This window comes from Ochotona princeps, chromosome 6 (assembly GCF_030435755.1).
Source record: "Ochotona princeps isolate mOchPri1 chromosome 6, mOchPri1.hap1, whole genome shotgun sequence".
Classification (NCBI taxonomy): Eukaryota; Metazoa; Chordata; class Mammalia; order Lagomorpha; family Ochotonidae; genus Ochotona; species Ochotona princeps.
Window position 1 is genome coordinate 16,209,647 of NC_080837.1, and position 23,628 is coordinate 16,233,274.

The following is a 23,628-nucleotide window of genomic DNA, read 5'->3' on the forward strand; positions in this document are numbered from 1 at the left end:
GTGATACTTATTGAAATCTTACTGTGTGTGAGAAACTGGGAGTACAGTGGTTAAGAAAACCAAATCTATGTCCCCAATGAGTTTACATTCAAGTGGGGAAGAAATAGCAAATGATCTGGAGAATAAGGAGGTTAGAGGGATAAAGCTATTTTGGTCAGGACAGTTATCAAGGACTTCTCTGAGGAGGAGACATTTGAGCACAGACCTTAGTGAAATGAGAGACTGAACACAAAAATAGCAGGTGTGAAGGCCCTCACTTCATGCATGTACTTGTGTGCTTGAGAAGAGGCAGAGCCCAGTAAGGCTTGGAACACAGCTGCAGAGATCAGAGTTCTAAGAACTCCATAGCCTAGAGTAAGAACTTTGGATTCTGTTCTTAGTTTGACAGGAAGCCATTTGAGAATGACATGGTCTAATGGGCCCACTCTGGCTATGGAGAATGAACTGTTGAGAGCAAGCTTATGCAATGAAAGAGAAAATCGAAGTTCCGTGGTCAAGAGTGGTAGTAGTAAAAACAGTTCAAAGTGATGAGAGTCAGGTATATTTTGAAGGTAATTACTCTGACAGAATCCGTAGATGGACTGGCTATATTGTATGAGACAAGGGAAAATATCAGGGGCAACTCCGGAGTGCTGGGACGGAGTAATTGACAGGGCCATTGTTAAGGTGGAAAGCACCAGGTGAAAGAGCAAGTTTGAGAGGGATAAGGTCATGTTTGAATGTCGGGTGCTATTAAACATAGAAGTATGGGTGTCAAGTAGGCAGCTGGACATGAGTCTAGAGTTAGTGGTGAAGGTAGGGTTTGTAACTGATACTAGAAATTTGAAACTCCCCAGTGTGCAGGATGCATATCTTTTATAAAAAGTAAAGAGAAGAAGAAATCAGATTCAATGATCAGGAAAAGAATGAGGATATCACAAGGCGAAAAAGGAACGACTGGAGCTTTGGTGGAAAGAAGACAGGAAATTGATGCCTAGGAAAATGAGTAACAAAATCTGCTGAGAGTTTGAGTAAAATGAAGATTAGGAGTCGCCTATTAGATTTCGTGGAAATTGTTACGGCATTATTTTTTATTATTATTATTTATTATTTTTAATTCATTGATCACATTGTATTATGTGACACAGTTTCATAGGTACTTGGGTTCTCCCCACCCCTCCCCAAACCCTCCCACCATGGTGGATTCCTCCACCTTGTTGCATAACCACAGTTCAAGTTCAGTTGAGATTCCCCCATTGCAAGCATATACCAAACATAGAGTTCAGCATCTTATTGTCCAGTCAAGTTCAACAGCTTCTTAGGTATACCCTCTCTGGTCTTCAGACCAGAGAAGGCATTATTTTAAGGGGGATAGACATTAAAAGTCTGGTATGGGATGTTTTCAGGAGAAAATGAGAAGTAAGGAAATGAATATAGAGAATTACATCTCTTGAAAAGTTTTGACATAAAGGGGTTCGGAAATTCGGACAGTAACTGAGTGAGATTGTGGAGTCAAAAGAAAGGTATGGTCATAAGTACTTATTTTTTAATTTGTAATTACTGGCCAAAGTTTAGACTTACAATAAAAACCAAGTTGTTGCAGCTTAATTTTTCCTTATTACTGTTGTTGTAATAGGAAATTGTCAAATTTTATTTCTTTCATTTCTGAAGAAGTGGCAAATGACTCCGATAAAATGCCACAAAGTAGCCAATTGAAAATAGCCTTCAGAGGTGAACATTCGGTGCAGTAGTTAAGATGCTGTTTCAGATGCCTGAGCTCCGTATCAGAGTACCTGGGTTCAAGTCCTTCTGTGTTCAATTTCAGCTTTCTACTAATGCACACTCCGGAAGACAGCAGTCTCTGCTACCAACGTGAGAAACCCAGGTTGCATTCCTGTCTCCTGGCTTTAACCTGGCCCAGCCCTGACTGTTGTGGGCATATGAGGAGTAAACCGAACAGTAACTGAAAGGTTTCTCTGCCTTTCAAATATATTAATCAAATCCTAAATAAATAAGTAAATATCAGAGAGAACTTCATTCTTTTTTTAATTTTATAGAGAGAAGATATTTTATGCATTCTATAGGTACAGTTCCAAGAAGCTGGTCACTTTTCCCTTGCGCCCCTGTTTCCTCCACGTCTATACCTCCCCCTCCTCCCCTTCCTGTCTTCAATGGTACCTGCAGAGTCTTCGTTCTAATCCACTCTATACTCACAGGCTTACCTTGCCACTAATCATAATATTCAAGAAATAAGAAGTAAAAAAAAAAAAGAGAGATCACAAGACCACATGTCCACTACAATATAACCTTGGGCTAAAAACATCAATGCTATCCTCTAGGGACCATTTCATTCCTATACTTTTTATGTATTCTGTATTCCACATGTCAGAGAAACATAACTTTTCTCTTTAGACTGGTTTATTTTATTAGGTATAGTGGTTTAAAGCTGTATCAATTTTGTTGCAAGTGATAGGATTTCATTCTTTTTTATAGCTAGTAGTATTCTGTGGTGTATGTATACAGTATTTTCTTTATCCAGTCATCTGTTGATGAACATCTGAGTTGACTTCATGTCTTAGCTATTGTGAACTGAGCTACAACAAACATGGTTCTACTGCATATTAGACAATATATACTGAAGATATCATAGAAATTGTATTAAATGACATTTCTTTTTTATCTTAATGCAGTGGGGATCAGCAGTGTACTTGTGTTATAAAAAATCAGTGGCAAAGACAAACACTGTCTCTTACAAAGCTGGTATGTATAATTTTTCATGTATTTTGTTGTATGGAGTGCAATAAGATTAAAGAAAACTCACCTATGATATGCCAATATCAGGGCTGGTTCTGCAACCCTAGCCTCCTAATTTTCAGTTTTGAGTTCATCTGTTTGTTTTAGTCGCTTGATGAAAGGATTGCTTTGAAAAGAATGGAGTTTTTAAATTTTAGTTTTAAATTAATAATAATGTGAATTTCCTTAAATATTTAGGTCAGCAGGAAGTTTGAGAGATCCTTATTTTTCTTTTAAATTAATGTTTCTTTGATATTTGCATTAAAATTAGTAGCATTCGTAGTTCTTACATATCTTTAGTTCATAACTGAGAAGTATTATAAAATAGTTTGCCGTTATTTGAATGTTTAATTTTCAGACCTCAAGATGTAAAAAATATCAGTCTCATTTACACAAGAGAGGATTCAGCCTTTTGAAATATATATTTTAAAAATTAGTTTTTCTTCTAGTTTTGATATTCTAGGAACCACAGTTCATCACTACTTTTGTACCTGCTGACTTTTCTTAACTTTCGCACTTTCTAACTTAACTCTAAGGGTACTTCATGACTTCAGGTAGCAGTATAGAATTAACTACAGATCTTCATGGATCAACTGGTTAGCATGTATTTAGAAAACTTCAGAAATGCCTTGAACCTGAGTTTATCTACATCATTTCAATTTATAAATGAGAAAACCAGAGGGCCAGGACAGTGGTGTAGCAAGTTAATCCTCTACCTGTACTACTAGCACTCCCATATGGGTGCTGGTTCAAGTACCAGCTGATTCACTTCCAATATAGCTACCTGCTTATGGCCTGGGAAAGCAGTACAAGGTGGCTCAAGTCTGGGCCTTTGCACCTGGAGAAGGGTGGTCCTAGAAGAAGCTCCTGGTTTCCAATTTCATATCAACTCAGCTTGGCTTTTGCAGCTACTTGGGGAGTGAGCCAGAGGATGGAAGATCTCTTTCTTTTTCTTGTCTGTCTCTCCTTCTCTCTGTAAATCTGCCTTTCAAATAAAAAATAAAAAAATCTTTTTTAAAAATGAGAAAACCAAAGTCTGAGCAGTATGTAATTTGTCTGTAATCATAGATATTCGTATCAGAACCAAGCACTCTTACTCCTGGTTTTTGATGTTGCTTTTGTGGCAATGTCTACTAATGATTTCCACTTTAATTTAAAGGTTTCCAAGTCAGGAAACTATTTTCTATTTCTGATGCCACAAAATGAGGCCTTTTCTTGGCGTGTGTTTAATAGAAGATGCCTACACCATTCTTCAGAGTGGTCCACCTCTATCTTCATATACTCTAAGGTTACTTAGAATCTGAGTGTAAATTGCTTGTGTTCTGAAAGTATTGTAAACATCATGTAAATCTGTGATTCTTCCATTTATTTTTATGAATAATTTTCTTGTGTTTGTGCTAGAAAGTTCTGTAAGCATATATACATGATCTCATATAAATACTTAATAGTCTTGGATTGTATAAATGTCCCCTGAGAGAGGGCTATTGATTGCTAATAAAGTGAATGTATGCAAATATCCACATTGGAAGTTTCAGGAATTAATATGCTATAAGGAAATATGGCTACAAACTGAATTTTTAGAAGTGTATGCATGTGGGGATGGCATTGTGGCATAGTTATAAGTCTGTGATTTGTGATGCCAGCATCCCATGCAAGTACCAGTTCAAATCCCTGCTAGTATGTCTGAGAAGCTCAAGAACTTTGGTTCCTGCGTGAAAGACCCAGATGAAGCTCTAAGCTCCTGGCTTCTGCCTAGCCCAGCCCCTGGCCATATGGCCATCTAGGAAGTGAGCCAGTAGAGAGAAGATCCCTTCCTCTCACTCCCACTCTCTGTCGGTAACTCTACCTTTCAAATAAATATATAAACCTTAAAAAGAAACAGAGAGAAATGTGTATCTTGTTTCCATAAGGTTATTTTTTTCCTTATTGGCCTTAACCTAGCCTATGTGGATAAAGTATGATAGTTAATGTTAATAGTTTTAACATTGGGAGATTGAAGTCTATCAGAATCCAACTGAAACATAGAGTTATTTGATGAACATATATGTAATGTTTTAGTCTTTCAGATGTGTGAAATGAAAAAGTGTTTTGTCATCATTCAAGTCATGTCTACCTAAACTCAAAAGATGATGACCTAATTGTTTCTGTTGTTTTTATAGGTCTGATTTGTAGGTATCCTCAAGAAGATTATGAGTCATTCTCATTACCAGAATCCGTTCCCCTATTTTGTTTACCAATGGGTGCAACTATTGAATGTTGGCCACCAAATAGCAAGTACCCTCTCCCTGTGTTTTCTACATTTGTGTTAACTGGAGCCTCAGCTGAAAAGGTACTGTCTATTTTAACAAGCGGTATCTGCAGGTTGCCTGTATATTGCAAAGTCTAATGTTTTATATAATACAAGGAACAGTAGAAAACAATACCTGTTTAAATTTAATCCATTCAGCGCTTGGTTTAAATATGTATGAAAACATAGGAAAAAAAGAATTTCAGTCTGTTCCATCCTGTCAAATACTTTATTTTTCAGTAGCATGAAAGATTTTTTGTTATCAGATAATGATCCTTCATTGGCCCATTTTATGTAACAAAACTTTTAAAGTAAAAACAAAAGAGACTATTTAATATGTAATACATTTTATAAACTATGATAGTTTGGAGGAACCTTAGAAATCACATAGTCTGACATCCTCATGTAAGTAAACAGGGATTGAGAACACTTCTGTGAACTGCTCAAAGTTGGATTTTATGTTTTCTTACCGAAAATTCTGCAAACTTTCTAGTAAATCATTATTTTTAGCCATTTTCTTAAGAATAGTGATACAATTGTTTTTATTTTAAAAACACAGTTTAATTAAACAGCATTTTTCAGTGATAAAGATGCATGAGATGGGTAATAATAAAGACGTATATAACTGTCATATGTAGAAGAGAGCACAGTTACAAATAAGGAAGCAATGTGATCCCCACTGTGTTCCTAGGACCTGGAACTGGTACATAGCGAAGTCCATTTAACTGATGATGTTATTTCAATAAGTGAAACAATGTATATTTATTCCATTTATTACTTATCTTGCAGGTCTATGGTGCTGCTATTCAGTTTTATGAACCATATTCTGAGGAGAATCTCACAGAAAAACAGAGACTTCTTTTAGGTTTAGCATCATCAGCAGATGGAAAGTCTGATAGTTCCAAAACAATTCACACTAACAAATGCATCTGTCTTCTTTCTCACTGGCCTTTTTTTGATGCATTCAGGAAGTTTCTGACTTTTCTATACCGTTATTCCATATCTGGACCTCATGTTCTTCCAATTGAGAAGTAAGTTCGATGTCTTAGTTAAAAAATCTGCAGACATTTCCATTGTATTGGTAACTGAGCAAACTTGATTTAGAAAATAAATTCCTCAAGAATGACTTGAGCAAAAGGGTCTGATTATTTCAATTAGGTAATAGTTCTTCATTACATTTTGATAGTCTTGTTATTTTAAATAATTTTGTTTCTAAGAAAATTAAATAAGTGTTTTATTTATATTGAAGTGAATTATTTAAATTTTTAAAATTTTCCTGTGAAGTTTATCTAGAGATCTTTATCTAGAGAAATAATGGAACTTTTTCTACTAATTTTATATTTCTTTTTACATAAAATTTAGGTTTGTCATGAACCTTTTATGTAATGTTTTTGAATCTTACTAATTTAAAGGAAAATTTTGACTGTATCCTTTTTTAACTTTAATTTTAGTGGTTTACTATAAGGTAGCTGAAATTGAATGTTTACTACAGTATGACATGATACGAAAATAAGATGCAAATTTCTCCATTGTCTGCCTATTATTTGTACATCATTTAAGCTCTTTTGTGTCCTTTGGCAGAATTTTTCTACTCTAAAATGCTTAGGAATTTGTAAGAGCATCCGTACTCAATATTACACAGAATATTCCTTACCTTTTTCTACTCTCACGTTAGAATTCTAATCCAGTAGTTCTCCAGTTTTTTGGCCTGAGGACTATTTTTTAATCTTAAAAAAATGGAGACTCTGAAGAACTTTTATCTGTTGTGTCTCCCATCCAAGTACTAACCAGGCCCAACCCCACTTAGCTTCCGAGATCAGACGAGATCGTGTGCGTTCAGGGTGGTATGGCCGTACACTGTTGCGTCTAACCATACGTACTATAATAGAAATAAAAATAAAAATCTTAATATTTATCAGTTGACAAATATAAACCTGTTACACCTTAAATATCTTTTTTGGAAAATAACTGTTTTCCAAAACAAAAATCAGTGAGAAGAGTGGCATGGTTTTTACATCTCTGCAAATCTCTAATGGCTGGCTTAATTGAACATAGCTAGGTTCTCATATACAGTTCTCTATTCAGTCTATTGCACTAGTTGTTTTGTTTAAAATATGTGAGAAAATCTGGCCCACGGGTATGTACATGGAAAAATGAGGAATGTTTGAATGTCATTCCAGAAAATTGTAGGTATTCCTCTTTTTGACTGCATCAAAGCTTGACAAGCGAAGTTGTAGTGTGAGATCTGAAAGCTTAGCTAGGAGCTTTCTGTTTCATTAGTACCTATTGGTCTGCTTCATTTTACGCATGAAAATTCTACTCATGGGTGTGATTTTGTAGCACTGTGCATTGCTTGTTTAGAAACTTTTTTTTTTTTACTAAATTAAGCACATCTTCCGCTTGTAGGCAGACTTAATTATCAATATTGATTAAGTCTTATTTGTTGATATTACCACTTTCTCATCAGAGATTTTTTTTTTTCCTAAGATTTCTTTTACTTTTATTTGAAAGAGTTCCAGAGAGAAAGATCTTCCATCCGCTGGTTCACTCCCCAAATGGCCAAAAGGGCTGGAGCTGAGCCGATTCTTGAAGCCAAGAGCCAGGAGCTTCTTCTGGGCCTCCTCTGCGTGCAGAGACCCAAAGACTTGAATCATTCTTGCTGCTTCCCCAAACCATAAGCTGGATCAGAAGTTAGCAGTCAGGACATGGACCAGCGCCAGTATGGGATGCCAGTGCCGAAGGCCGTGCTTAGCTTGCTATGCCACGACACCATTCTGAGACAAGTTTTTAAGTATTGAAAACTGTCGAACATAAGGTGGCAGAACTCCATTTTCACTGAGAATTTTGAATTTATTTCCTGGCAACAAATGCCTCCAGTTGTTTTCCATTAAGCAACATGAATGCTCTATTCATTTTCGCACAGAAAATATCTGCTGAATACCCAACACCAGTAACCATGCCTTGTTAGTCATCTTTTAAGCAAAAGTGGCATTCTATGAAAAAAGAAGTAACTAATTTGATTGCAATAGTGCTTTTCCAAAATCTACCTTGTGTATGTTATTGATGTGCTTAATTAATGGTACTTTCTTACCAGCAGTGTTGTTTTGTGTGTGTGTTGTTTTTGTTTTTAAGGAAAGTTGACCTTTTCATGAGAATGTGTGATAGCTAACAGCCATAGTATGGTTTGCTGTCACTGCCTTCCTTCTCCTCAGGAATTCAGTAGTTTTACCCATAATGCTTTTGCATCGAATTACAAATATCAACATAGTGAATAAAAGCAGATAGCATTTTAGTGTATATCATAGAAGTGATCTTGGCCTTGCAGATCTTCCCTGAATGAACCTTGGAGTGCTTTAGCAGTTTGTGACTCACTTTGGTCAGTGTTCCAACCACTGTAGATAGTTGAAGCGGGTGTGTGTCCAGTGACACTCAATCCCACTTTAACCTTTTTGTTTGTTTTCTGGATTGTGAGCGCCTAATGGTAGAGATTGATGACTGCATGTCTTTTTTCACATTCGTCATCCTGCTTGACTGACTGTATTATACATAGGAAACAGACCAAACACGTTTGCAAAATTAATACATTTCTCTAGTTGGAATTATTTCAGTTCTGAAATCAAAGAGATTTTGAGATAACATTTAAAAGAAAAAATAATGCAGAAATGAACTAGGTTATTGCTTAAAAGAAACAATGAATTTTTCATGATGATAGAATTTAGAACTTATTGTTAGAACTTACACTTTTCATATTTTAGAAATCGTTAAGCTCTTTGCTTTTAGTTGCTTTGCTTTTAACATATGAGCAACTAATTAAAAAGTGTAACAAAAATGTAAGGATTAACCTCTTTGGTGATGTGATCTGTTATAAATTGACTCTGGGAGAGGTAAGTTGAAATGATTTTTGAGACATTTACAAATAAAAATATTGTTGAATGTGAGCAGCTATTTGTGAAGGGTTTTAATTAGACAAGTTATTTTGGTTGTCATTTGTTCTCTTGTTTTCACAGCATTGGGGATTTTATACTTACATGATTACAACACTTTTATCTCAGCTTGGCTTTGTGATGACATGTTAACATCTGTAACCTGTGGCATTCACTGTAAAATCATTTGGATTTTCCTTTGTTTGTTTTTAAGGCATATTTCTCATTTTATGCATAAAGTTCCTTTTCCATCTCCTCAGAGACCACGGATTTTGGTTCAGGTAAGGTTTTCTTAAATTGAGGGCACTGTGGATTATTATTGGTTGTGTCAAATTATCGCATATAAGAATAACAGTTTTAAATGAGAGAAAAATCTAGTGAAATCTAAAGAAAACCATGTGCTGTTTCAGGTAGAAGCTTGGGACCCTAATGTTTTATTGACTCTTTGTCAGATAGCTAAGAAAGGGTTGCAGAGTTAAAGTAGGCAGAAGTTAGTGTTTTGAACTCAAAGAATAAGACTTTTCTTCCTAAATTTGCTCCAAGTATTTAAAAGTTTATGCCTTTTGTGATCATTTATTAAGCTAAATATTTTAGCATAAATATAAGGAAAATATGTATATTTGCAAATATTGCAGGATGAATGCCATATATTTTGATATGATGGGGAAGTCGAAAATAAATATAAACCATTTAACCCAATTCTTTCCCCCACTGATTATATCTTTCCTCTTACTGTCTTTATATTGGTTTTATATGTGCTCTTAATGTTATTTATTTACTTACTTAATGCTTATTTTGAATTTTTTTTTAAAGATTAGCTTTATTTGAAAAGCAGTTACAGGGGGAGAAAGGGAAAGAGAGAGAGAGCCCACAAAAAGTTCCATTCTCTGGTTCTCCAAGTGGCTTTCTGGGGATGTGCCAGGCCAAAGACAGGAGCCAGGAGCTTCATCTGGGTCTGCCCTGTGTGTGCAAGGGCCTAAACACTTGGACCATCTTCCACCGCTTTTCCCAGACCATTAGCAGGGAGCTGCAGAGCAAGTGGAGCAGCCAGGACTCACCAGGATACTGGTGTAGTCAGCTTTGGCTTTTACCTGCTATGCCACAATGTCTTTTCCCCAAAGTGATTTGTATAAGGAAAATATTATCATGTATTATCACTATGTATGTGTTACTGTGTTTATTCAAAATCCTTAATGTAGTTTAGAAATCATTTGACAAATATGTGTAAATATTTACTAGTTTATGGATACCTGTGTATATTTGAGAATGTGGATAAAAATGATTGTTGTATTTTCTGGATACTGATCAAATGTCCACATGTTTATCATTTTGATGAGCTTTACAGTTATTCTACATAGCCACACATTGATGCTGTGTTCTTTCTTGATATCTAGTGCCAGAATATATATATATAGCATACTAAATTTGAATACACAAAGCAGTAGTAGTTGGTTAGCATCTATTTTTGGACCTGTATGCTATATGCTAGTATTTTAGTCTTTGCAGTACATCCAGTTTCTGTTGTCTTGTTATTATATACAAGAGTAGCTAGGTAACATACGAAGAATGAACATAGCTATGTTCCAGTAAAACTTTATTTACAAGAAAATGGGCAACCTGTGGATTTTACCTGTAGACCAGACTTGCTAATCTGGTTGGTAGTAAGTGAATAATGAATTCTTTCAGTGTGGATTTGTTAAAATGGCATCATCAAAATGTGGAGGGTAGAAATAACAAGAGAGGAGTTGAAATAAGAATTAGTGGTTGTTTGGAAGGAGTGAGTGGTTAGGGTCCTTAGTTATAGAACTCTTCTTCTTATGCTAAGTGAATAGAGTGAAATTTTATATACTCATTAGTCTGTATGCTTTTGACCAGAAGGTGATGCTTTAAAGTTTATGTTTCTAATATTTTATTTTAAATCCTCCAGTTATCACCCCATGATAATCTGATTCTCAGTCAACCTGTTTCGTCACCTCTTCCACTAAGGCAAGTAAATTTTAATGTTTCTCTTCTAATGTGAAATGAAGTTAACAAATGTTTTCTTTTTCCTACCTAACAGTTTAAATGTTGATGAAGATACTTTTCATTTACCTGTTTCTTGTCTAAATTCCCTTAAATATTTGAGTTACAGTACTTGAGGAGAAACTATATGTCCATTTATCAACATCAACTACTTACTATGACTCAAATAAGCATATGTTTATATATAATTGATAGATATGTAGAGATTTTAATTATTTTGAACTTGATTCTCTGAAGAACATTCAGATGCAATTAATCTTAAAATTAACAAGGATTTAAAAGTTATAATTATTTAACTATGGAATGATGTATTTTGTCACCTTATGAGTTCTGAGAAATTATGAAGGATGTTTCCACTACATTTTCATTTCTTACAGTTTAATTAGCTGTATAATTTTTCTATCAGAGAAATAGTTATAATGTAATTAAGTCATTATGTGGCACATACCCAAGGGAGACCAGCTGCGTTCTTGATGGAACTTTTGTAAGAATTACAGATTATTTCATCACTTACTCTCAATCGAAGGTGTTGACCAGTGTTTTCCTGACCTTTGTCTGAGCTGAAAATTAACTGGAAACATAGAGTTTGACTATGTATAAGTGGTTCTAATTCACCCCCATGGACTTCCTTTAGCTATCAGTTTCATTGAGATATAAGTCACAAACATATCCCACATGCATACAAACAAACCCTTTTTCACATGCTCCATCTCTGCGCATCCCCCAAATTACTTTGTCTCTATAGATTGACCTCTTCTGGGCATTTCATATAAATGGAATGATGTTGTTTGTGACCTTTTGTTTCTGTTTTCTTTCATCAAAATGTTCCCCCAATTTTATCCATGTTGTAGCATGTATCCATGTTTTACTTCCATCGTGAAGGGATACCATATGGATGCATTCAACAGTTGGAATGTTTCCATATTCTGACTACTGCAAATAATGTTGCCATGAACATATGTAATTTTCTTACAGATATTGTCTTGCTAAAGAGACTTTTTTGTTATTAGTTTTGCTTTATTTTTAAAAATCTACTGAAACTTAACATTAGGTAGGCAAATATTACTTAACTTACAGGATGATCAGCTTTGTCAGTTCAGTGTTTTATTACCTTTAGATGCTTAAGCTTATTGTTTTAGCTCTTAATTTGCTCTGTATGTATATTTCATTATTTTGTAGCTCTTGATTTCTTGTAAGTATTACCATCACTATAGTAAGGATTTTTTGCTCTTAAATATTTTAAGATGCATACTTATTTACGTGGGTTGGGATTATACTCATGTAGTTTTTCTGATACTTGCAGTAGAAGATGTGCCATGCTGAAAGATTTCCACTTATAAATTTTCATTTCTTAAATTGAGTCCTTTATTTGGAATGATAGACCTGTTAAATATTTTTAATATAAAAGGAAACAATGAATCTTTGTTCTCCATATTGAATCTAAGGCAGAAGAATGACTGATTTTGGAAACCCTTAAAGCTTCATTAGTTTCATACTTATGTAAGAGAATAGTCAGACCTTAACCATGAACTTTCCCAATTTATTTTAGATAGCTAAGTGCTTATGTATATTTTTTAGTTATATATTTTTGTTTGGTTGACAGTGGTGGCAAGTTCTCAACACTACTTCAGAATCTTGGCCCTGAAAATGCTGTAACACTACTGGTGTTTGCAGTAACAGAACATAAAATCCTCATCCATTCCTTACGACCTTCTGTGCTTACGAGTGTGACAGAGGCATTAGTATCTGTAAGTATCTCCGTTTCCTCTTGACAGTTAATTAGTTTCAACATAATTTACCTATGTGACTTAAGGCTATTTTAATGCTCAACTAACATTTAGTGAATAATGAATCATGTTGTAAAACCAACTTTAATTTCCTGGACGTTATATCATTAGTTGTAATTTATTACTAAGCATTAAAATTTGGTGATAATTTTAAAAAGACAATTTGTGTGTGTGCTGTTTAATTATGCTTATGTATCAACAGCTAACTACTCTCCTACCATTTGTTTATCCAAGATGATATTTCCTTTCCACTGGCCATGTCCGTATGTTCCTCTCTGCCCACTGGCTTTAGCAGATGTCTTGAGTGCACCATGTCCGTTCATAGTTGGGATTGATTCAAGATACTTTGATCTCTATGATCCTCCACCAGATGTCAGTTGTGTTGACCTAGATACCAACACCATTTCTCAGTAAGTATGTTTTAATGATGTTTCACCTAATAAATTACAAATTCATGGTATATGTGTACTTGTATATTTTATGATTGCTAAGTGGTATTCTTTTGAAATGTATTATTTTCTTTGTCCCTGGTGCATTACTGTTTTGGAATCCATGTTCACTATACACTGATGGAGCAGTTTTAGGGTATTAGAGCAGGTATTACTGGAAAGAAGATAAACCTTGGGCCCGGCGGTGTGGCCTAGCGGCTAAAGTCCTCGCCTTGAACGCCCCGGGATCCCATATGGGTGCCGGTTCTAATCCCGGCAGCTCCACTTCCCATCCAGCTCCCTGCTTGTGGCCTGGGAAAGCAGTCGAGGATGGCCCAAAGCTTTGGGACCCTACACCCGCGTGGGAGACCCAGAAGAGGTTCCTGGTCCCGGCATCGGATTGGCGCATACCGGCCCATTGCGGCTCACTTGTGGAGTGAAACATCGGATGGAAGATCTTCCTCTCTGTCTCTCTTCCTCTCTGTATATCCGGCTTTCCAATAATAATAAAATCTTAAAAAAAAAAAATAAAATAAAAAGAAGATAAACCTCCGTCCTGAAACTTTAATCAGTACATCAGAGGAAAATTAAAGTAACATATATTAATATTTTTAAGTAACTCCAAATCATATATGAAGTCTTTACCTTTATATTCTAGGAATATAAAATTTTCCTTTATCGTGGAATATTTAAGTTGTAGCTATTAAAATTATACAGCTGGGCCTGGTGCCATGGCTCAATGGCTAAATCCTCCCATTGCAAACACCAGGATCCATATGGGCACCGGTTCATATCCCAGCTGCTTCACTTCCCATTGAGCTCCCTGCTTGGGGCCTAGGAAAGTAGTCGAGGATGGCCCAAAGCCTTGGGACCCTGCACCCGTGTGGGAGACCTGGAGTAGGCTCCTGGCTCCTGGCTTCAGATCAGCTCAGCTCTGGCCGTTGAGGCCATTTGGGGAGTAAACTAGCTGATGGAAGACCTTTCTGTCTTTACTTTTCTCTGAAAATATGATCTGCCTTTCCAATAAAAATAAATAAATCTTAAAAATATATATATATACCCCTCCTCTGCCAACACAGAAAGAAGCATTTATGTCTCCCACTTTCCTCTACACCACTCCAGTCCTCTCCATCCTATTCGGAGGCCTACATGGGTCTGTAATTCTCTCACCTTTGTAATAAATATTAAAATGAAAATTTTTAAAGCCAAAAAAATTATATTTTGCTTTTTTCCAGAAAGGATTTTTAAATTTAATCGATCCATAATTTTACATGTTCATTAGATTTAGTGTGATAATTGAATATATATATATATTATATAATGATCAAATCATGATAATTAACACTTACCTCCTTGAACATTTGTTCAAGAGAATTTTTTACTTCCTACTTCCCATAATCTTTGATTTGAATTAAAAGAACCAAAGATACATGTGTTGTTTAAACTCATAAATATTCCTCTTTCATGCTGTTATCTTCTTTTTGCACTTACAAGAGGACTGGACTTGTGCACTGACAGCTTTCAACTTTCCTGTATTCAGAATTTCTGGAAGCCCAACCTGAAATTTGAAAGAAAAACAAATCCCAAGTGTGAAATTCTGAGTTTCCTTTTCCTTTTCTGTTTTAGATGCCCACAATTCAGAGTTTGTTCTGAATAGCAATAATTTTCTGAAGAAAGGGGGAAAAGTTAATACTTAGCATGCACTAGACTTAAGGATGTATAATCTATCTCTTGTTAATATCTCTCACTATGAGATAGTTTTTGACCCACCTGGCAGAGAAGGAAGCCCAAATTTAGATTTTTAAAGCCCTTTATCAAAGGACACATAGTTAACCACTGTCAGAGTTCAGTTTTGAAACTGTGACATCTGCCTCTAAAACTAATACTTTACCACCAACTATTGATTGTGTAACTATTTATGTAATAGTAATCTTGTAATTGGAAGTAACAACAAATAAGGATACAAAATATTATTGTGGCGTAAAACTTAGTGAGTTTTTAAACTCATCTAATTCTAGAATAAAGAAATCAAGAACAAGAGGATGAAATTATGAGAGTAAAACCCCAGTAATTTCATGGGATCTGAATGTGCCAAAATATTTTTCATTGCTTCATGCCATGAACACATCTTGAGAACCTTTTTTTTTTTTGATTAGTCACTGGCAAAAAAGTAAAATGGCAAATAAATAAAATTTTCACATTACTTATATTATTGTCTTGCTAGATAGGCATGTAAGATACATTGGGGATTCTGTTGAAAAAAGCTTTAAAAAAATAACACAATGTGTTCTGTGCTGTGTTCAAAGGATAGCACAGAATTCCATGCTCTTGGTAACAAATGTAGTAACACCTTCACAACAGGATGTCTGCAGTTTGACCCTGTGCTATATTTTTATTCTGCTTGATGGAAAAACAGGACAGATTTCAGGGATAGTCATTCTTCATAGGTTTAAAGTTTACCATGTGCTTTTCTTTTTTGTTTGCCAAACTGATAGTTTCCTTCTTTTTCTTGGGAAGTTTACGAACATCAGAAAAAGTATTGCCAATTCCATAGCACACCTGGGTTATATTGTGCTTTTGCGATTTAGACCATAAGTAACTTACTTTTTTTCCCCTTTTTCTCTGATTTTCAAGTATTTTCTAAAATGAGTGTCTATTCTTTTAAAATAGGAAAAAAGTGAAAACTGTTGTTAAGTCCAAAAGTTTGGTTGTGTTTTATCATTAAGTTCTTTTCTTCTCCTACCTTGTGTATAGTTTAGAGATCAGCTGTATGGTGATAGCTGTAGTAAAGGAGAATTTAGGAGCCTTCCATAAACAGAAGAACCTGTCTGACCAATATCTTCTCAGTTATGACAGTCTTGTGGGGACGCTTTGCTTTAGTCGAGTAATTTACAGAATTTCTTTCTTAAAAGAAACAAAAATAATCTTTACTTATACTTTCAGAAAACTAAGAAACTAAATACTTCAATGTGTATCAAACTGTCTTTGATAAACTCTACAATTCATAAGTTATTGGAAATTTTTCTTTAAAAAGATTTTTAAAATTTATTTGAGAGGCAGAGTTACAGAGAGAAAGGTAGAGACAGAGAATCTTCCATCCACTAGTTCACTGGGGCTGTGCCAAACCAAAGCCAGGAGAACAGAGCTTCTTCTAGGTCTTGTGTCCTGTGTGTGGAGGGGCCCAAGTACTGGGCCATCTTCTGCTGCTTTCCTAGAGCATTAGCAGGAAGCTGGATTGGAAGCAAAGCAACTGGGATTGAACCATTGTCCATATGAGATGCTGGCACTGCAGGCATTGTTTTTACTAGCTGTTCTACCACACCAGCACTTATGGTACTGTTTTCTCACAGTAAATTAAAAAAAAAATTCTTGCAATAGAATTTTTAAAATAAGAACATATATAAACATTCTTAAATGAGGATTAAGAGTATGATCATCACCACATTAAGCTTTGCAGGGATTAGCATCATTCCAATGGACAAAGGATTCACTGAGTAACATTGTAATTACAAGTTTTGAGCTGTTTACAAGATTTGCCCTGATTGATACCGGTTTTTAGGGACTGCTCTTGTAGCCACCACTTGTGACAATGGCAGTCTCTATCAATGTGTTGGTTTGAGTTCCAGCTGCTCTGCTTTTGATGCATCTTTCTATTCAGATCAGCAGAAGGTGACTTAAGTACTAGGGCCCTCACCCACCATGTGGGAGACTAGGAGGGAGCTCCTGGCCCCTGGGCTGGCCCTGGCTGCTATGGCAACTTTAGAAGCAAGCCAGCAGATAGATTCACACACACTCTCTCCTGCCCTCTTCCAAATAAATCAAAATTAGACCTTTTTAAAATGTGTTTTTTTAAATATGCAGCATCAGTGTTTACCCATAGTTTTTCTTCTTTTAACTAAAATGTTTTATTTTTTTGTTCAATGAGTTTTCTTTTTTCCTTTTTCATGTGGTAAGTTTATACATCCCCTTCCACCCCCGTCAAAAAGTCCATGTAACATATATATTATTGTTGTCATTTATCCCAGAAGTGGTGACAAGAAAAATGTAGCCTGGAAGATACTTCCAAAGAAGCCATGCAAAAATCTGATGAACACATTGAATAACTTGCACCAGCAACTGGCAAAATGTAAGTGCATAATCCAGTTAATGAAGATAATTTAATTTGAGAATGGGGCTCCAGTTACTTTGCCTTACTTATAAGAGGATAATATTTGTTTTATCTAAAGGATAATATTCATATAATCTTTAAAGAAAACAATCATTAAAGCAAAATTAGTTAGAAACTGAATGAAATATTTATAAAATATATTTTATATTGCTCAAATTTTCATAGAAGTTTTAGAATAATACAAAACTTTCAAGATATTAGAGTAGGTACTCTAATTTTACCATTACTGAAACACAATGAAAAATAAAAAAGGACTTCCACTTGTATAATTTCCTCATATAAATGAGATAAGTTTTTAAAACCTAAGACAGATAGTTTAGAAAATGCTGATGATTTCATTGGGTAAGAACTGGGTCGTATGGTTTTCATCTTTGGAGAAGCATTGAGCTCTTCATACTGAGCTTACTCAAATAGTTGGAAGGTACAAGTTTGCCAAAGCATTAAAAAATTAATCAAGGACCCGGTGGCGTGGCTTAGCAGCTAAAGTCCTCACCTTGAATGCCCCGGGATCCCATATGGGCACCAGTTCTAATCCCGGCAGCTCCACTTCCCATCCAGCTCCCTGCTTGTGCCCTGGGAAAGCAGTCAAGGACGGCCCAATGCTTTGGGACCCTGCACCTGTGTGGGAGACCCGGAAGAGGTTCCTGGTTCCCGGCTTCGGATCGGCACAGCACCGGCCATTGCGGCTCAGTTGGGGAGTGAATCATCGGATGAAAGATTTTCCTCTCTGTCTCTCCTCCTCTCTGTATCTGACTTTGTAAAATAAATAAATCTTTAAAAGAAAAAAAAAGAAATTAATCAAAATGAGAATTTATTCAGATGTAAAATATTGTAATACATCTTATATAGGTGTATATATTAACAGTGATTCAGAATTACTGATAAGAATAATTAGATCCTCATTTTGTTATCTAAATAAGTTTCAGAGTCCATAATTTATAGTTATTTGTGAAATATGACCTAAGTTCTCATTTATGTTTTAGATGAAATATAGACAGCAGCAGTAACCCCCACATTTGAGAGTTCAAAGTGCGTATAGTGTAGTTGGAAATAAGCATGGAGAGAGTGTCTTCAGAGTCAGACTTGGCCAGCACTGTGTTGCCGCAGGTTCAACTACCAGCATCCCATATTGAGATGCGAGTTTAAGTCCCAGCTGTTCTGCTTCCAATCCATCTCTAAGTTAATGTGCGTGGGAAAGCAACAGAGGATGACCCAAGTGCTTGGACCCCTGCCACCCCTGTGGAAGACCCGGATGGAGTTCAGGTTCATGGCTTCTGCAGCCATTGTACAGGGAGGTGAACCAGCAAATGGAAGATATTTATTCTCTCTCTGTCTCTTCTTCGCCCTTCCTCTCTTTCTCTGGCTCCCTCCCTCCCTGTCTCCCTTTGCCTTTCTCCCTCTTTGCCTTTCTTGCTCTCCTCTTTTTTTACCCCACTGTCACTCTGCCTATTATATGTATAAATAAACTTTATAGAGTAAATTCTGTACCAAGTAGGTAATTATAAAGAAACTTGTAAATATCAAGATATGGGAAAAAGAGAGAAGACACCAACTATAGCAAAATTTTATCTTATGGAAAGCTTAAATGATACACATATTTGTTACCTAGTTACTTGTTTTCTTTTTCTTTTTTTTTTTTTTAAGGTTCACTTATTTTTACTTGAAAAGCAGAATTAGAGAAGGAGAAAGAAAGCACTTCCATCCACTAGTTCATTCCTCAAATGGCTGAAATGGCCAGAGCTGATCCGATCCAAAACTAGGAGCCAGGAGCTTCTTCCAGGTCTTCCATGTGGGTGCAAGGACCCAATGACTTGAGCCATGCTCTGCTGCTTTCTCAGGCCACAAGTGGGGGGCTGGATTAGAAGTGACACATGACGGGATGCAGGTGCTGATGGTGGAGGCTTAACACATACACCACAGTGCTGACCTCAAGCTACTTGTTTTCTAAAAGAACTTGCACTTCTCTTGTAGCTGAGAAGTTTAGCACCAGTTGTAATGATATTTAAACATATTAAAATCAGTAATCCAGCCCAGTCTGCTCTAATGAAAGGCTGAATCTTAAAGCTTAAACGTAGAGGTGCTTAACTAGTCCTGATAATTAGGACTGTATATTACTTCATAGCTTCTGAACTCTTTCACGTGTATCACTATATTACATTTGTTATGGTTGAGAGAGGTGAAGTAGCTTGTCACAGATCATACTCTTAACTGTGATGAAGCCAGGAATAAAAAACTAGGTCTTCTGGTTCTAATGCCCACTTTAGAGTACTCCTAGTTTTGGACAATAAAAACAGCCAAGAAGCTCTCAAAATATTTTTTTCTCATCTTTTGGGAAGTTTTAAAGTTTAACACAATCACATGGCATTTTTTCCCCTACCATTTGAGCTTAGATGTCCTGTCATCTCTGTGTAAATTTTGTTTTTTTACGAACAGGTGCATTCTTTCACATCTCCATAAAATAACTATGAAAATCAGGAAATTAACATTGAGCATTACTTTCCTTCTAGCTTCAGATCACTTTTACATTTTGTGTTATCGTAATACTATTCTTTATAGCAAATGGATCAGTTCCAAATCAGCTATTGATTCAGTTTCAAGTTTTTCAGTCTGTTTTTTTTCTAAAGCAGTTCCTCAGCTTTTCCTTCATTTTCTTGACATTCATGAAGGTTGTACTCACCAGTGTAGGACGGGCTATGTTCTGAGTTTCAGTTTCCCACAGTAGGTAGCAAGTCAGGTGTTTCTGGCAGCAGTACTGCAGGAGTGGTGCTTGTTCCCTGCATTGAATCTTACTAGGTATTATGCTGTTTCACACTATTTCAGTTAAGGTTCTGACTTCGATCACTTGATCAGGGTGGTATCTATCTAATGCCAGCTTGCTCTTTTGTTATCTGATAACATCTCTGAATTTGTAGGAAACATTTGGGTTTTTATTTTTAAGAATTTTATTTTTTTTTAATTTATTTTATTGTATTGTTGTTGACAATCTTTACATAGTTAATCATGGTTAAAAAAAAAAAAGAATTAGTTTTATTTATCTGAAAGGCAAAGTGACAGAGATAGGAAGATCTTCCTTCTGCTGGTTCACTCCCCAAATGGACACCATATCCACGTTTGGGCTGGGACAGAACCAGAAACCAGGCACTCATCTGGGTGTACCATGTCGGTGGAAGGTGCCAAAGTACGTGGGCCGTACTCCACTGTTTTCCCAGACACATTAGCAAGGAACTGGATAGGAAGCATATCAACCTAGATTTGAACCAGCATTCTGATATGAGATGTCACTGTGACAGACAGCAGCTTAACCTGTCATACCACAACATCAATCCCAGAGTTATTGTTCGTATTTTAGACCTTATGTTCCTTCTGGGTTCACTTATATTTTTAAAAAGGAAAGGAAGAATGATTGTTGCAGATAATTATTATTATTGCTTTCAGATGCTGTGTTGTTTGGTCTTTATTAGCTATTATGTATAGCTGTTTTGGAACATGAACCATTTTTCTTAGGATAGATAAATCCTTTTTATCTACCCTAAGGAAAAACATCAAAAACATTTTTGATGTCTTTATGTTTAATTTGGATAAAATGTTCTTAACGGAGCCTAAAAAGAAAAAAAACCTTTGCCAAGATTTCCATATTATGAAGTAGTGTAAATAGATATTTGATCAGGGTTGAACGCTTTGGAAAATGTCACAAACTTGTACTGCTGCCATCATGGGCATCGATTTGATAGTTTGGAGAAAACACTAACACTGTGTTTCTTCACAGTGCAGCAGAGACCACGAGATGATGGACTGATGGACTTGGCAATGAATGACTATGATTTTAATTCTGGGAAGAGGTTGCACATGATAGATTTGGAAATTCAAGAGGCATTTTTGTTTTTCATGGCCTCTATTTTAAAAGGCTATAGATCATATTTAAGACCAATAACACAAGCTCCTTCGGAAACAGCCACAGATGCCACCTCTCTTTTTGCCCTTCAGGGTAAGTGAGTGCATAGTTTTAAAGCTCTTTAACTGCTGACTTAATTTTGAGATCATTCAATTGCTCTCTGGGTCGGCAGCCCAGTTACCTGTTTTCATACCTATCTTGAGGATACCTCCAAAATGAGTAGTAGCTCTGTTGATAATCTGTTCCCTAATGACTAGTGCTTTCTCCAGCATGTTAGATATCATCCCATTAGCAAAATGTGCTGTAAGAATTATTTGCAAAGTACAAAATTCCTAACCATATAGCATTGCACTCTGTTATGTGTTAAGATTTCAGTGTTTTCAGCTTTTAAGCAGTGTGATAGATAGGAAGGTCTCCTGGGATGGTCATTTCCAGGCTTGAGTACCTTTATTTCTTTGATTTCAATATGATTTCCAAATATTTTTTGCCTGTGCTATGAAGTCGAAAGGCTGGGTAGATCTGGACTGTAATTGGTATCATATTATGTATTTGTTTTCTTTTGCTGTATTTAACGTCTGAGAGAGATTCATTTAATAAATATAATTGAGGTTGATTGCCATGTCTGTTTTGAAAACAGACATGGTCACAAAAAGAGAGAGGCATATGTCACTTATCTGGCTAAGATTAAGAGAAAAAGCAATTATAAAATAGTATAAGTGAACAACATAGACTACACAGGGCCTTTCTGGAGAAGTAACAGCTGAGCTACGATCTCAAACTCAGTAGAAATCATCCGGCCTAGGGAGAGGGCGGGGAGAGTGTTTAAAGCAGAGTTCATGCAGTGTTCATGCAGAATACTGAGGCTGGAAAGCCCAAGTAGTGTGTATAAGTGAGCATAATAAATAAAGCACAATGTGAAATCAGGAAATAAACTTTTATACTGTTTTCTGTAAGTAGTGGACAAATGTAAATGAACTTAAGATGGATCACTGCTTTTAGGAAGTTATTTTCATAGGAGTAAACATAAACATGACACACAAAACATTTAGGTAAAAAATAGCAACTTCTGACTCACTGGTTTAGGTATAATCTTCAGGATAGTGAGAGGACAATGGAGATATTCTAGATGTGGATTTGAGATTATCTGTCTGTGTTTGCATTCCTTCTCTATCGCTTTGCTGTTTTCCTTGTCAAATGATTTTTTGTTCTTAGACATTTCTTCTCAGATCTCTTCTCAGAAATCTTAGGTTTTTTGTCCTGTAAAGTAGTGTGAGTATGCAGGGTGTAGACAGGATAATTGACCAAATTCCTTCTAGCTCAAAACTTTATGAATAATGTAAGATTGATATTTTGTATTCTGATATTACATATTTGTGTTGAACAGCTTTCTTAAGAAGCCGGGACCGGTCACATCAAAAATTTTACAATATGATGACCAAAACACAAATGTTTATTCGCTTCATTGAAGAATGCTCTTTTGTCAGTGATAAAGATGCAAGCCTGGCATTTTTTGATGATTGTGTAGACAAAGTAAGTAACAGTGTATCTATAGTTTCCTAACTTACTTTGTATAACTGTTAGGAGTTATAGATTTTGCCAAAATTTAAATTGTTTGCTTTCATCAGTGATCACTTAAAATGGCAACTGTGGTTTCCTACTAGAAATTGTAGAGTAACACCTCTTAGAAGTACTTTGCATGATTTTACTACATCTTGAACCTTGCTTTAGTGGTCAGTCCCAAACCTTACCTGTCTGCTTGAAGGCTAGGAATCTTCCAAACTTGTAGACCTCCAACTTGACTGTCTGTCTGAGGGGGTTGTCACGTATTCTATCATACTGTAAAGTATAATAAATATTTCACCTGATTATTTCTACAATTGAGAGTGAGCTTGTACCATAAGATATTCTGATCTTTTAAATGCATGTTGAGGCCATCTCCTTTTAATTCCATCCTAGTATTATTATGTGGTACAAAACGAAGTGTTGAGTATCCATGCAGGAGAGAAGAGAGGGGTATTATCTAATCTGAATAGAGTTAGGAAGGAGGAGCAGCCTAGTTTGGAATGTTGGAATCCAGGCCAAGTGAGGGACGTACCCAATGCAGATGCATAGCCTAGCATGATAAGTCGGAGAAGAAACAGGAAGGAGGATGCCCATGACGGGAAGCAAATTGGTACAGCTTCTCAGAACCTGACCACAAAGATGTGGATAACAGGGAGTGTCAGAATTTGGACAGGGTGAGGAAAGCATCCCCATGAGGTATAACAAATGGGTGGAGTGTCAGTTTAGTGTATGTGAAGAAGGTGTCAACATGGTGGGAGTTGGGGCTGTTAAGGACAGATTAGGGAG

The 23,628-nt window shown here is 36.0% G+C and overlaps 1 protein-coding gene across 9 annotated transcripts in view; it reads left to right on the forward strand.

Annotated features, from left to right (window-relative positions):
• DENND4A (DENN domain containing 4A) overlaps positions 1–23,628 on the forward strand; it is a 116,558-nt gene that overhangs the window by 52,856 nt on the left and 40,074 nt on the right. For 8 of the 9 annotated variants that reach the window (XM_058665656.1, XM_058665655.1, XM_058665659.1 and 5 more), the window contains exons 5-14: positions 2,670–2,739; positions 4,932–5,101; positions 5,849–6,090; positions 9,197–9,263; positions 10,910–10,968; positions 12,608–12,752; positions 13,026–13,201; positions 17,245–17,345; positions 21,154–21,372; positions 22,664–22,809. In XM_058665656.1, the coding sequence (XP_058521639.1) occupies positions 2,670–2,739; positions 4,932–5,101; positions 5,849–6,090; positions 9,197–9,263; positions 10,910–10,968; positions 12,608–12,752; positions 13,026–13,201; positions 17,245–17,345; positions 21,154–21,372; positions 22,664–22,809 (1,395 nt within the window). The remainder of the gene's footprint in view (positions 1–2,669; positions 2,740–4,931; positions 5,102–5,848; positions 6,091–9,196; positions 9,264–10,909; positions 10,969–12,607; positions 12,753–13,025; positions 13,202–17,244; positions 17,346–21,153; positions 21,373–22,663; positions 22,810–23,628) is intronic. The other variant, XM_058665660.1, reaches the window with a different exon arrangement.